The 14238-nt window shown below is 55.8% G+C and overlaps 2 protein-coding genes across 2 annotated transcripts; both read left to right on the top strand.

Annotated features, from left to right (window-relative positions):
• The first annotated feature begins 1243 nt into the window (after nt 1-1243).
• DL89DRAFT_118278 (uncharacterized protein) lies at nt 1244-2121 on the top strand. Its single transcript, XM_040883172.1, has one exon. It carries the CDS (start codon nt 1286-1288, stop codon nt 2087-2089), a length of 804 nt encoding a protein of 267 aa, XP_040739589.1. The 5' UTR covers nt 1244-1285; the 3' UTR covers nt 2090-2121.
• A 7855-nt stretch (nt 2122-9976) lies between these two features.
• Nucleotides 9977-10915, top strand: DL89DRAFT_118205 (uncharacterized protein). Its single transcript, XM_040883171.1, has one exon. It carries the CDS (start codon nt 10098-10100, stop codon nt 10734-10736), a length of 639 nt encoding a protein of 212 aa, XP_040739588.1. The 5' UTR covers nt 9977-10097; the 3' UTR covers nt 10737-10915.
• The last annotated feature ends 3323 nt before the right edge of the window (nt 10916-14238 follow it).

Raw genomic sequence — 14238 nt, 5'->3', positions numbered from 1 at the left:
TTTGCTTGCACTAAACAACGGTACAGTCGGATTTGCCATGTACCTTTGCATGTACATTGTTGTATATCTCCAGCTTACAATCATACACTCCCTTTCGCCGTCGAAGGTCTGGCCAAGAGTGCTGCTGATGGCAATATGCGTGCTTTGCTCCTTTGGCCCACAAGTGGTCTATCTTTTCATTTCGCCCAGCAAGGCAGGGCTGAGAGTTTCTGCCGCATTCCGTTTTATTCAACCACAGGGTACTTTTACCTGCTCATCTCGACTGTCATAGTCTGGTCCTATGCTGCGGGTATTGTCAGTCTAGCCAGTATGGCAGTAATCTCGATTCACATTATCCGCACCCTGAAATGTACCAGAAAATTCATGACAAGTGACGAGTATACTTACGCCACCCGCAGCTTGGCTTATGGACGCTCTACAGCGGTGCTTTTGAACAGGGCGCTTCGGACGGTTGTATGGTTCCCAATAGCTCCAATAATAGCGCTATGGTTCAATTCTGCGCTGATCATTGCCCGATATTACACCCAGAAGCCAATGCGCAATCTCGAGTACGTAAATGTCTCCCTGCTTTCACTCATGCCATTCTTCATGGCCGTCGCTTTTTTTGTCAACCCGTTGGTTCTAGACTTTATTCGCGACTATGGAAAGTCGTGGAGTATGACCAGGCGCGATCTATCACACCATGCTCAGAGGCGCAAACCTAGTGAACTCGAGGTTAGGTCGGACTTTTCTACACAGGCAACACTCGGTCGCAGCTCGTAAATAGTTTCCTTTCATTTCTCAGTGCCAGACAGAATACACTTGAGTCGTGCTTTGTAATATGCAAATGTGCATTGATGCATCCATCATTCTGCACATTAGTGATCAATGCATAATGCATATGAACCTGGAACAGGCTGTGTTGTTCTGCAGCCAGGGGCTAAATGGTTAGACAGTCTGCCGAGCAGAATAAAGTTCCAAACTATTTGCTCCAGACACTACTTCACTCCTCTTCCATTGAAGCAACTCTATTATTATTATCGCTTGACGTTTGTCATAATGTATGCATCGCTCAACTGATCCACAGACTCGGACGTTTGGAGACTATCCATCAGCACTACAAATGTACGCCTTCGTTGTTTTTGTAACATGCTCGGCGATATCCCTGGTGGTGTTTTTGTTTGGACTGGCTGTCGTGTATATACAGCGGCGAGTATGGAAAAACAGCGTCTTCCGCGGCCTCTTGGTTATCCAGTTTATGAATTTTATTCGCTTCCTCACCCGCACTCTCCTCACCAGCGTAACTATGCACAACGAGGCCGGGTGCCGAATAGTGCTCACACTCAGTAACATGAGCTCACATCTTGTGGTGTACTTGTGCGCCTATATGGTTATATATTTGGAGTTGGTCATCATCCACAACCTCTCGCCGCATGCGAGGCGGCCACGAGTAATCCTAGCTACCATTTGTGTGCTGTGTTCGGTTGGTCCCCAATTCGTGTATCTAACCATTCCACGCAAGACTGTCGGCCTAGAGAGCTTTTGCGACCTCCCGCTTGTCGTCAATGATCAACTATACCATGTCATTATCGGTACAGTTGTGGTCTGGGCTCTATTGGCAGGGATTGCCAGCTTTGTGAGCATGTCAATCGTAGCAGTCCATATACGAAGGACATCGCGCAGGGCCCGACGCATCAGTAACATAATGACCCACGAAGGCGTACCTGGTATTTATTCTAGGAAAGACGTCGGCCGGTCCACAGCTGACCTGCTGAACCAAACATTGAAGTCAGCAGTGTGGTTTCCTATCACCCCGGTTGCGTCCCTCTGGTTTAACAGCGCGCTGGTATTCGTTCGGTTTTATTCACAGCGGCCATACTACAACCTCGAATACATAAACATATCTCTCTTTTCGCTGATGACTATCTTCATGGCTGTTGCGTTCTTTTTCAATCCGATGGTCATGGGCTTTTTACGCGACTACCGTAGATCATGGAAGGCGTCAAAGTGTGGGGATCCACAGAACAATATCCAGCGTAGCCCTATAGGACTGAGAATACGGGTCAACTCGTTGTTTTCCTCAGGGACCTTAGCCGACTTTGTTTCATAGCAGTACTCATTAAGTACATCTAACCTCTAGCGCTCTTCACCAATGCGAGGTACGACTAGACAGCATTGCATGATCCATGCATCGGCTTGGTGGCGCCAGAAATGGAAGGAACGGATTGGGTTTTGCAAACAGCACCGGTGCTGTCCGAAGGCACAATCCGCCGTGGATATTTGAATGGGCAGCTTTTTCTTCTATTTGGCGGCTTTTCCCGTTACTTCCTTCATTTGCATATTCTATATCAAGCCATTGGCATGCATGGGGGATAACACAGATACATATTTTAGGACCGCGTCCACATCGCCTAAGAATATGAGGCAACAGTCTGCGGGCTCGCCGCATTGTTTACCTTCCTAGTGGTTGCTGCTAGTATCGTAATCATATACGCGCGGGGGGACGTCTAGAGGAGCTTTATATTCCGAGCACTATTCCTTACCTAGGTCGTGGTTTGGGTCCGGTTTGTTCTCCGTGTCGTCATGAGCAATATCAGAACGGCTGACCAGGGCCTGTGCCGGTTCTTTCACATAGCCAACAACGCGGCAACTATCATTCCGATATACTCGTGTCTATATTGTGATTATTCTCCGGCTGACCGCCATTCACAATATTCCGCCGTATACAACGTGGCTGCGAATACTGCTGATACTGACCAGCGCCGCATTCATCGTCGGTCCAAATCTCTACGTCGCACTTGTGCCGCTAAAAGAGTTCAATAACGACTTTTGTACTACTCCACTAGTTCCTTCACGCAAAGCGTATCAGATCAAGATGCTATGTTTAGGGCTGTAGGCGCTCTTGCTGGGCGCAGTTGGGACTGTAAACATTATGGAGCTTCACTTCATATCCGACGGATAGCAAAGGAATTGCAGTTGGTGGAGAGGCAGAATGTGCTAAAGTACGGGGTCCCGGCTATGCATGGCAGACAGAGCGATAGTATACCGCAGCGAACAGTCAAGAAATCCATATGGTGTGCTACTGCGCCGATCACGGCTACGTGGTTCTCTGCTTTCCATATACCGCTTCGGTACCATCAACGCAGACCCTACGTCTGGCTTGAATATGTCTCCATTGCACTTTATTTCACTGTGCCGCTGCTTTTGGCCATTGCAATGTACATGAGCCCAAGCGTGCGTTGCATAATGCGCAAGAAGCCATGGCGCAACTAGCAAGGCTATATTCGGGTGTGGACATAGTCCAGTTCAATATATTGATTCAGTTGGCAACAACGAGCGACATGTATATACATGCTGGCACAGCCCAGATCCGTGATTCCGTAGCCGGTAATTGGGAGTGTACGCTGGCTCAGTGGAATGGAGGGCGGTCCCCAGCCGCTGCTGACCGGTTGCACCGAGTCAAGCGTGGTGAAGTGCGGACAAGAAGCATGGGTGGCTAGGGCCGGTCATATGACTCGCTACCATGCAGAGAGGACAGATGAGCAACTAACAGGATGCGTGCTGAGTAATGGTGTCGGAACCGCTGGCCGCAGCCTCTCACGGGCATTATTTCTCACGCCAAAGAACAATCGCTGGTAATGGGGGATTCTACCCTGTGGTACTACCCGAGAGTGTGAAAAGGGCGAACGCAACCTCACAGTTCCTGGCCAGTTGGGCGAAAAGGTGCTGCTCGGGAGGATTTCCGTAAGCTTCAGCGCAGCGTGGTGCTATTGCCTCGCTCCCCTGATCCTCCTCGCCTGATTTTGAGATGCCTGGGGACGGGCTAGAGTTTTTTTCCTCCAGTGCTCCTCCGGCGGAGGTATAAATATAGGCGTGGGTCGGGGGGCGGAGATACCAGAAGCACCTCCAGTCCCCGATCACATTCCTTTTCTCTTTATTTCTGTTCAGAATCAGCTGCTACTTTCAGGTAATACCCGCATCATCAAACAGTCATGTCCGATTTCAAGACCGCTACCAACCTTACCGGCCCCGCCGCCGGCACTGTCGACGACTCCGGATCGTTCAGCGTCAAGACCGGTCTGGCCCAGATGCTCAAGGGCGGAGTGATCATGGACGTGGTCAACGCCGAGCAGGCCCGCATTGCCGAGGAGGCCGGCGCCTGTGCCGTGATGGCGCTGGAGCGCGTGCCCGCCGACATCCGCAAGGACGGCGGCGTCGCGCGCATGTCGGACCCGCAGATGATCAAGGAGATCATCGACGCGGTCACAATCCCGGTCATGGCCAAGGTGCGCATCGGCCATTTTGTTGAGGCCCAGATCATCGAGGCTGTTGGCGTCGACTACATCGACGAGAGCGAGGTGCTGACGCCCGCCGACGACACGTACCACATCGACAAGCACGACTTCAAGGTGCCGTTCGTCTGCGGCTGCCGCAACCTGGGCGAGGCCCTGCGTCGCATCTCCGAGGGCGCCGCCATGATCCGCACCAAGGGCGAGGCTGGCACCGGCGACGTCGTCCAGGCTGTCAAGCACATGCGCACGGTCACCAAGCAGATCAGGCACGCGCAGTCGCTGTCCAAGATGGAGCTGTACAACTACGCCAAGGAGCTCGGTGTCTCGCACGAGCTGCTCAAGGAGACTGCCCGCCTTGGCCGTCTGCCCGTGGTCAACTTTGCCGCCGGTGGTGTTGCTACCCCCGCCGATGCTGCCCTGATGATGCAGCTGGGCTGCGACGGTGTCTTTGTCGGCTCCGGCATCTTCAAGAGCGGCAACCCGGCCAAGCGCGCCCGCGCTATCGTCAAGGCCGTCACCCACTTCAATGATGCCAAGGTCCTGGCGGAGATCTCCGAGGACCTCGGCGAGGCCATGGTGGGCATCAACTGCGACTCGCTGGCCGATAACGAGCGCCTCGAGAAGCGTGGCTGGTAGAGTGATTTTATACTTGCAAGATACCAAATGCTCCCAAATGAAATATTAATTTGCAAAGAATTGCTGCTGAGGCTCGGCGGGCGACATGATTACGCTGGCGGGTTTCACATCGTCCAGCGACAGCTCATCAATATCATGGTTCAGGTCAAGGAACCGGGTCCCAGGCTTTTCGCCCAACTCCTGTGGACTGGGCAAGTCAGTGCGGGGTGGTGGCGGCGGCGGCGGCGGGAGCGGAGCACTGGTCTCCCTCGGCAATACATGGCCGGCAGAGTGGCTATCGCGGGACATGCTGCGTCGGACATTATCCTCCTCGAGGTTGCGGGCCGCCAGCTCGCTGGCCGTCAGCCCCGATGCTGTCGGCATGGTGTTGGGGTGAGAGATTGCAATGGCCCTAGCCGCGGTCTCCGGGTCTCGTAGCGACCCGCCCACAATCGTCCCGTCCTTGTTCGGGCTAGGCGCGCTTCGGATGATTGCGTCAATAATGCTCCACCATTGCCGAATCACCTCGCGATCGTGCGATCTGAACACATACCTACTCCGCCCCACGACCTTGTCAGACAAGAACAGCGTGAAGTTGTTGTTGTCGTCCAGCGGGCCAACATTGCAGTCGCGTAAAAAGAACGACGCCTCGGGATCTGTCTCCAGCAGGAGCAGCTGGTCGGCAAAGCAGTGCAGAAACCCGAGCTTTGTCAGGACGGCGTACTGCGCGTGGAACTTCTTCACAACGCCCTTCTCGCGCTCCAGCGGGCCCTCCAGCAGCACGTCGGTGTACTCGTGGTTCTTGTACATATAGTCGTACTTGCTCGCATGCGACGTGCCATCCAGACCCATCGGGTTGCGGAGTGCTGCGCCGAACTGCGTCTCAAACGACCCCAGCTCATGCTTTGCGTCGAACGTGTCCATGTATCCAAGGAATTTGTCCAGGACCTGCTGATTGGCCGTGGCCGCCGATCGCTGCTGGCGCATGGTTGTCGTGACCAGCCGCGTCAGGCGCTCGGCCAATCCTGCCTCCCACTTTACCAGACGCGTGTGTTCGGCCTGGACGCCGCGGAACAGTGCGTTCTCGCATTCCGCCTGGTACCGCAGCTCGCGCCTTACCTGCTGCTGGGCCAGCCATGCATCCATGTCCTTTGGCAGGTTGTCGATGGTGCGCGCCAGCTTCTCCTTATACTGCTCTGCCTCCCTCACCTGCCGCCTCAGCCGCTTGTACAGCGGTGCCATGTGGTCAACATAGAGCTTAATGTTGTCCTTGATTTCCGTCCTCAGCTGGCCGAGCCCCTCGATTGTCTCTGTCTCCACCGTCTGCACCAGATTCATCTGCTGCGCAATGAAGCTCCCGTGCACGCTCTTGACCTGGCTGGCTATATTCTGCACTCCCGGATGCTCGACGCCCAGGAAAAAGTGCTCGCCCTGCAGCGGAACGGCAAATTCGCCCAGTGCCTTTTCAAGGTTCTTTGCCGCGGCCTTTTCGGCTGCGACGATACTCTGGTAGTATGTTTCGTAGAGCTTCACCAGCCGCCTCCACGCTGTCATGCGGACCACAAAGATGTCCTCGGAGGTCGCCGACCCAACCATCTGGGTCCGGGCCAGGGCATTGGATGGGGCTGTGGAGCCGTCGGTGCTGCTGGCACGCGTCGAGTTGTCGATGACTGCCGAGAGAGGCAGGCGCTCTTTGCGCCGCAGGATGGTGCTGAAGCGCTTGCGGGTACTCCCAAGAGTCATTTGCTTTTGTGCGTAAATAAATCCAATGTGCGAGGAAACTGAGCAGAGGCAGGGAGGCGCCGGGATGTGCCTGTTGGCCAGCTCCTCTATGGATAGGCAGCACCTCACCACATGGCAGGACGATCAAATTCCCTGATTCATACCGGGCACACTGGCCCACTCTTGGTGGGGGCCATGCTATTGTATTGGCTACGCTGACTCCCTGGGTCAACGTGCAGAGTCCCCAGAAGACCAGTGGCCATCGCCTACTCGGCATGGTGCATTCGCCATACAACCACAGCTGCTCAGACATATCTGCCGCTATACCTCAACCGTACGGCCTGGGAGTTCGGTGTCAGGTCGCCCAGTCAAGCTGCTTGAGGGGCATTCTGTTGAGCCCTCTGGCGACTAGAGTCTGCAAGTGGTATCCAGACGAACGCTGCAAAAGCAGCCAGGTGGTGCTCAGCGCTGATAAACACCCACCTAAAGACAATAGTCAACGACAATTGCAACAGTTTTATTGCTGGGTGTTACACGAGAGAAATGCCATCGCCACTAAAAAGGCAGCACATGACAGCGGTCACGACAGCGCAAGCTGGGAGGCATCCAAACGACTCAATAAGCTGCACATTGTCGATGGTGTCGGGACAAGCAGGCCGCTACTATCCCACCTCGCAAGTCGCAGCAACAAAAAGCCTCAAGTCTCAGCAGAATATATTATCATCTACCAGCGCGGAACTCTTAGTTATCATTTAAGGGTCGAGTTAGCAAACAGCATCGCCGCGATGCCAAACGCGAACCACCATGCAACAACATTCCCGGATTTGTCGTAGATCCGCGCAGTCGGGAGCATTCCGTTGAGAGCCACCATGCTCATCATGCCTGCGATGATACCAAATGCCACGCCAAACACGCCTGCGAGACTTGCCCCGTCGTCCAGCACATCGTCGACAATGAACCACCCGATTGTGGCTCCAATAAATGGCGGTACTGCGCCCATCAGTGACGACACCAGGAATGCCTGCGTCCGTCGGCCCGTGGCCAGGAACAGCGGCAACGCCAGCATCAGACCCTCGGGAAGGTTATGGAAGAACAGTGACGCCGCTACTGACACGCCCAGCTTGGGTGATGCGCGTCGAGACATGTAGATAATCAGTCCCTCAGGGATCTTGTGCAGCGCAATCGCTACAGCGGTCTGCAGGCCGACATGCAGTAGCAGTCTGTGGTGTTGAGTGCTGATTTCGGCCGCTGTCCTGCTGTCACCCTCAGTCTCATGCTCATCATCATCATTGTGGTGGTGGTGGTGATGATGATGATGATGAGCATGGTGCTCGTCAACCTCGTCGATATGCACACTGCTATGGACGCTGCCGGCTGCTGTGGTCGACTTGCCACATACATGGCTATGGTTGTGGTGGTCGGCGCTCTTGCCCGGGTTCTCATTGATTACCGGGCTGTAGCAGTGCCCACCGTGGGCAAGCTGCTCAATGCCGTTGTTCTCGACGCCATGCGTATGCGGATGTGGGTACAGTGGCGTGATGTGACAATGCTCAAACTGGTAGCAATCCCTCTTGGTGCATGCATACTCGCACTCGCCGTTGCGCCCAGGGATGTACAAGTCAGGACACTCGGACGCACAATGGCAGTCGCAACGATGGTGGTGTCGCAGCACAACCTCAGGCGAACTGTCGTCCCGGTCGGTTGCTGCCATGGCTGTAATATCGCCGTCAAAGTTGCTCATGCTGTCCATTGGCGTCACAAATCGGTTGACTAGCGGACTCGGCTGTACGCTGGCGATACTGCTCAGTAGCGGCTGCCGCTCGTCTATACCTGCTGGCGTTCCCACCAGACTGCGAGTGCTCGTGTTTCCTGTCGATGGATCTCTGCCGTGCGATGCGCCAACCTGAAGCTCCTCCTCGTTGGGCGAGTGAGATGCACACGAGTGCTTGATCGGCGAGTCACTCGGCGTTACATACGCTACGGCCTTCACCAGAAGCAGGTTCAGGTGCGCGCCCAGCAAAAACAACACCGCCGATACTGCGCCCGGGTACTGCTGGGCAATCGGCCACCCCTTGTACTGCGTCAGGTAGTCGATCGATTCGCCGGTCAGTGAGCTGATGCTCGTGTACGCCATGATTCCTGACGCCCCTGCTAGCAGTGCCGACAGAACCGTGTGCGACTCCAGTATGTTTACGTGCTCTGGTATACCGAGCTTGTGCAGCAATGGGTCCAAGTACAGCGTCGCTGCTACATAAATTGGAGGGATTAATAATGCGTCGGGTACACACGTTACTGTCATGTGCCCTTTTCGGAGCAGATGGTGATTGAGGGACGATAGGACGCAGCCAGATCGCCCTTCACCCTGGTGGCACAACCCCAGCTCCTGCTCCACCCTCAAAAACCAAATGGCTCGCAGACAATAAAGTACGTACCACCCAGCGCCGACGCAACCCCAGACGTCATCGACAGTACCCAGGCCTGGTGTGAGCCACTCATGTCTAAATGCCAAAGCCCGTGTCTGTGAATGCGCAGTGCGTAGCTGTGTAAAAGGCGGTTCTGTGAATGAGGCCGTGCCTGTATCCCGCAAGATGGTGTGCTATAAAAAGAAAAGCTAGACCCTGGTCGCCGGTAAAAGGAAATATGGAACCAAGCCCTCTACCCGTGCGGTTTTCGATGCAAGAGTCCAGAACAGGAAGGTAGAGTGGTGGGGGAATCGGTGCACAGCGGTTATAGAAAAATGAGGAGCACGGCAAAGAGAGAAAAGTGCTGAGGTACGAATAAAGCTGAGATAGCGCAATGGAGAGAGGGACAGAAAAATCGCCCGGCAAGAGGAAATTTAAAAAAACCCAAACGCCTGTAAGCTAATGTCTTTCCACCACCCTCTCCAATTACCACCGGCCTAATGCCGACTGTACAGCTCGGCAGCACCCTACCCAGGATCAGATTACCTAATTGAACCTAGGCGCCTTGGCTGCGCGAACACTCCTCCACGCCCACGTCCCTCTGGCAATTCCCGGCGCACATCTCCGATGGTGTTGGCGGGCAGCAGGCCCAGCCATGCCGCATTTGCACTCTTTGGCGGTTGAGGTACATGCGTGTCCGTGGCGCTCCCCAAATGAGCACCAATCGCCATTCTACGCTCCTGGAAGGCGAAAAAGGAACAACTGTATTTCCCAAACATCGGACATGAAAGCAACAACGTAAAAACAGTGCGGCGTGGGAGGAGCATGTATGGTGAGGTCCTCATTTTTTTGCTGTGCCGCACACCGTGCACTCTACTGTATCCCTGGGGCTTCTTGAGCCCGCACAGCGCGCATTTCCACTCGCCATCCACCAGTGCCGCCGACTGGAAAGCGTTGCCCGAGTCGGTGCTTGCGGGTGACCCAAAGCCGCTCGACAGGAATGGCGGCGTCGGCTTACTCTTGACGTCCAGGTCGAAGCTAAACGAGCGGCAATTTGGCTGCCTCAAAGGTCTTGACGCGGTCCCTGATGGACACCGGCGGCTTTTCCGCTGCCGCTGCGGGATTCGGGGCCTCGCACACAACACACTTGCTGGCAGACTTTGGGCTTGTGCAGCTACATGTCGGGCACTTCCACTCGTCGGCTTTGAGCACTGGCTGCCCCCAGAAGCTCTTGGATGAAGAAGCCGGCACGGGTGCGGCTAGGGGCTGGACGGGCTTGGATCCGGGCCTAGGCGCTTCACAGACAGTGCACTTGTCAGCCGAGTCTGGACTCAGGAGATCGCACACACTGCACTTCCACTGGCCGGTCTTCACTACTGCAGTCTGCTTCCAGATGTCGTTCGTCGGAGCAACCGGAGCAGGCGCTGGCTTTGGTGCCTCGCACACAATGCACTTGTTTGACGATGTAGGACTTTTGCAGTCGCAGATGGGGCATTTCCACTCGTCAGTCCCGAGCGAGGGCTGTCCCCAACCGGCCGATGGCTGGACAGTGGTGCTAGCAGCTGGCACAGTTGGAGCTAATCTGGGTTTTGGTGCTTCGCAGACGATGCATTTGTCAGCAGAGTCCGGGGCTCTTGAGACTGCACAGCGAGCAAACCCACTCACCACTCTTCACCGCAGGCTGCTTCCACACATCATTTGTCAGGGGCAGTCGGAGCGGGAGTAGGAGTAGGAGCAACTGGTGCTGATCCAGGCTTCGGAGCCTCGCAGACGATGCATTTGTCAGCAGAGTCCGGGCTCTTGAGACTGCACAGCGAGCAAACCCACTCACCACTCTTCACCACAGGCTGCTTCCACACATCGTTTATCGGGGCAGTCCGGAGCGGGAGCAGGAGTAGGAGCAACTGGAGTTGGTCCGGGCTTCGGAGCCTCACAGACAGTACATTTGTCGGCAGAGTCGGGACTCAGCAGGTCACAAACACTGCACTTCCACTGACCGCTCTTCACTGTCTGCAGGCTGGCTCCAGAGATCCTGCACCGGGCTCTCAACAGAAGCAGGCAAGGTCTTCGCAGCAGGAGGCAGATGTGGGCTTTGGTCCCTCAGCAGACAATGCATTTGTCTGCCGAATCGGGACTCACGCAGTCGCAGATGGAGCACTTCCACTGGTTGCTCTTCGCTGCTGCGGGCTGGTTCCAAGGGTCCTGCACAGGTGGCGTGGCAGTGGCTGCCGTAGACTTTGGCGGGTCAACCGCTTCGCCGCTTTGCTCCTAGAGTGAAATCAAAGGCCGGGAGCTCAGACGCGTCCATCTGGGAGATCTTGCGCTTCACTGGGGTCTTGGCCAACTCCGGTACTTGGAGTGTAAACGAGAACTGCGGCAACTGTGACTGGTCGGCCGTCAGTGCCCGCACCTGTCACTGGTTGAGGCCTCGTGGTAACGGCCGATGGCGATCTGCGGCTGAACCACAGGCATCCTTTGCTGGGGCAAGCTGCCAGATCCTGCGCCTTCTTGGTTTCTGGTGCAAAGGCAGGCAACGCTGACTTCTCATGGCTTTGCTGGCTTCTCAGCCTTAGATGGCAACACAGTAGCCTTGGCTGACTTCTCCTTGACCGGTGCAGGAGCAACCAGCGGGGCCAGGCTAGAAGCCTCTGTCTTTTTGCTCTCAGTATCCGGCTTTGAAGCCACCGGTGGCATATCCTCCTTGGCCTTGGCGATCAGCGACTGGATCTCGGGCGGGGCAGCTGACTGAATCGACTCCAAAAGCGACGTCTGCCTTGCTGCCTTGCTGCATTGCTGGAGGACTTCTCGTGCAAGCTCCGGCAAACGGGCACTGGCAGGAATCCAGCACCCGCCTGACGCTGTGCACTCGTGTTCCGGATCAGCCCAGGGTGTGAGGCAACGATCTCGTACGGGTTAGGCATGCCCCGCGACTCCAGAGCTGCCTGTGACCGTGCTGGCGGTATCTCGCTGATGATATCAAGGAATCTTCCGTGCTGTGATACTGCCCTTGGGCTCAGATACGCTGCTGGGCCATCAGGATCCCCTGTCACTGCAGTTGAGCTGCGTGATCCAGCTGTGGCAACTGCAGGTGCGCTGACGTGACTGCGCGGAACACGTATGGCAGACTACGCGAGCCGTATCCCGATCCGTAGTACGCCTTTGTCTTCTTGGGCAGGCGTGTGCAGTGTGCGCGGGCCGAGCCCCCCAGTGGTCCCAGGCCAAGCGACGCAGCAGTGATCGTCGTGTTAGTAGATGGGTCCGCATTGGACAAGACCTGGTCTGACATTGACTTTGACTGCTGGTGCTGGCGCTGGCTTGGTAGGCGACCATAGGCACTGATGTGTGGCCCTGGATGGGTTTGTCTTGGCCGGCTGCCCTAAACCGCTTCGAGAAAGGCGTAAGCGGCCTCGTCAAGTCTAAAAATGTGCGCGGAACGTGCGGGAACGGCCGGGATTCTTCTGAAGGGTGCCGCTCGGTCAGCTCTGCTTCTGGTTCTGCTGCACCAACGGTAGATGGTTGGTAGCTGCGCTTGGGTAACTGTGGCTCAGAAGCCTCGCTGAGCTGGCGCTTGAGGGACGCAAATCATCGATTCGCGGACCTCGCTGCTGCGGTCGTGCCTCTGCTCATAGGGTTCTTCCGCAGACAATTCTTCAGTGGGCTCCTCGCCGTAGGCAGCGGCATCTTCCTCAGATTGCTCACTATCAGCCTCAGTCTCAACCGCCTTATCGCTGTCATACTGCCCATCCTCAATGCGCTTCTTGCTGCTGCTGCTGTTGCTGTAGTGCTGCTGTTGCTGTGCGTAACTGGGCGCGGATGCAGCAAGCTGACCAAGGAACGACGACACGCTCTTAAGAAGTGACCACTGTATCGGTCTAGACCCTGGCTGAATGTGCTCAGTTCTCATCATGCGGCTGGTGAGACTGGTCGTCATCGGCGGACTCTGAATCACCCTCAATCACGTCAGTCTCCTCGCCGTCGCTGGGTTGCTGGGGCGAATCCGAATCAGCAGCAATCACTTCTTCAGCCACCTGGTCCGAATCCGCAGCATTGGTATCCCCATATATGGGCTCGGCGACGCCTTCGTCAATGCTATCATCGATGTTCTCATCGGCATCTTCGTCAGCGCTGTCGCCACTGTCAGACTCGATTATAACCTCGACATGGACTTGATCAGAATCGGTACCATCCTCGGACGCCGGCTCAGCCTCGATATCCTCTTCAGAAGCCTGCTCGGAGGCCTCTTCGGGAGCAGAAACCTCAGCAGCCTCTTCAGCAATGGCTTCGGCAATAGCCTCAGGCTCAGACTGACTAGCATTATCGCTGACAGGTGTGTCCTCGTTTTCCTCACTCTCTTCAGGCCTGTCCTCCTCAGACTCATCCTCTCCAGACTCGCTAGTCGCGCTAACAGCCTCATGTTTCGGCGGCTCCGGTGGACTAAGAACGACTTCAGGAGCCGGCTTGCTAGCCTGCGATCCACTGCCTCTCGCATCCGCTACAGTCACTTCCTCAGCCTCATCGATCGGTTCAATATCTTGCAGCAACTCCTCCTCCTCTTCATCGGTTTCATCATCCGGCACATAGTCAATGTCCTCCAGATCTTCGCCATCCTCATAGCCAGCAGCAACAACCGCCTGTTCATTCACATATACGCCCTTGCTGCCAGGCATCACGGTCCGCGGGCTCTTCACCAGAGCCAACCTCCGGCTCCTTGCCCTTGAGGCTCGGCACAGACCGCTCTTCGGCAAGCCTCCGAGCAGTGTCAAACACAGCCTCGAACGGCTCAGATACGGACGTCTGGCGAGCATCAAATGCCTTGGCCGCCTGCTGGGCTTCCCGCAGCTCCTCTCTGAGCTCGGCGATCTCGCGCTCCTCGGTGTGCCAGGGAACGCTGAATGCGTCGGTGTCGGAGCCTAGCAAGGGGCGGCGGGTGAGGAAGGGCCGGCTGATACGCTGGTATAGTCTAATTGCCTGGTCAGTCAGCGAATGCCGATTGCGTGTGTAGGGGCGGTGCCGGTGTTTGGCGGCTGCGTGTCTTATTGAGCCGTCCATGGAGTGCAAAAAGTGTGTAGAATGTAATAAGGTTAGGCCCCGATTAATTTGGAAAGGAAACAAATGCTGGTGGTCAAGAGAGAAGAGGGACAAAGTAAACCAAACACGAACGGAGCTCGCGTCAGCTGGACTGGCTGGCTGGACCCGAAAATTAAAGCGCACGCAGGTGTGTGGCACTT

The sequence above is a fragment of the Linderina pennispora genome (assembly GCF_002104995.1).
Source record: "Linderina pennispora strain ATCC 12442 chromosome Unknown DL89scaffold_36, whole genome shotgun sequence".
In the NCBI taxonomy this organism is placed as follows: Eukaryota; Fungi; Kickxellomycota; class Kickxellomycetes; order Kickxellales; family Kickxellaceae; genus Linderina; species Linderina pennispora.
This window is presented reverse-complemented; position numbering and strand designations above follow the sequence as displayed.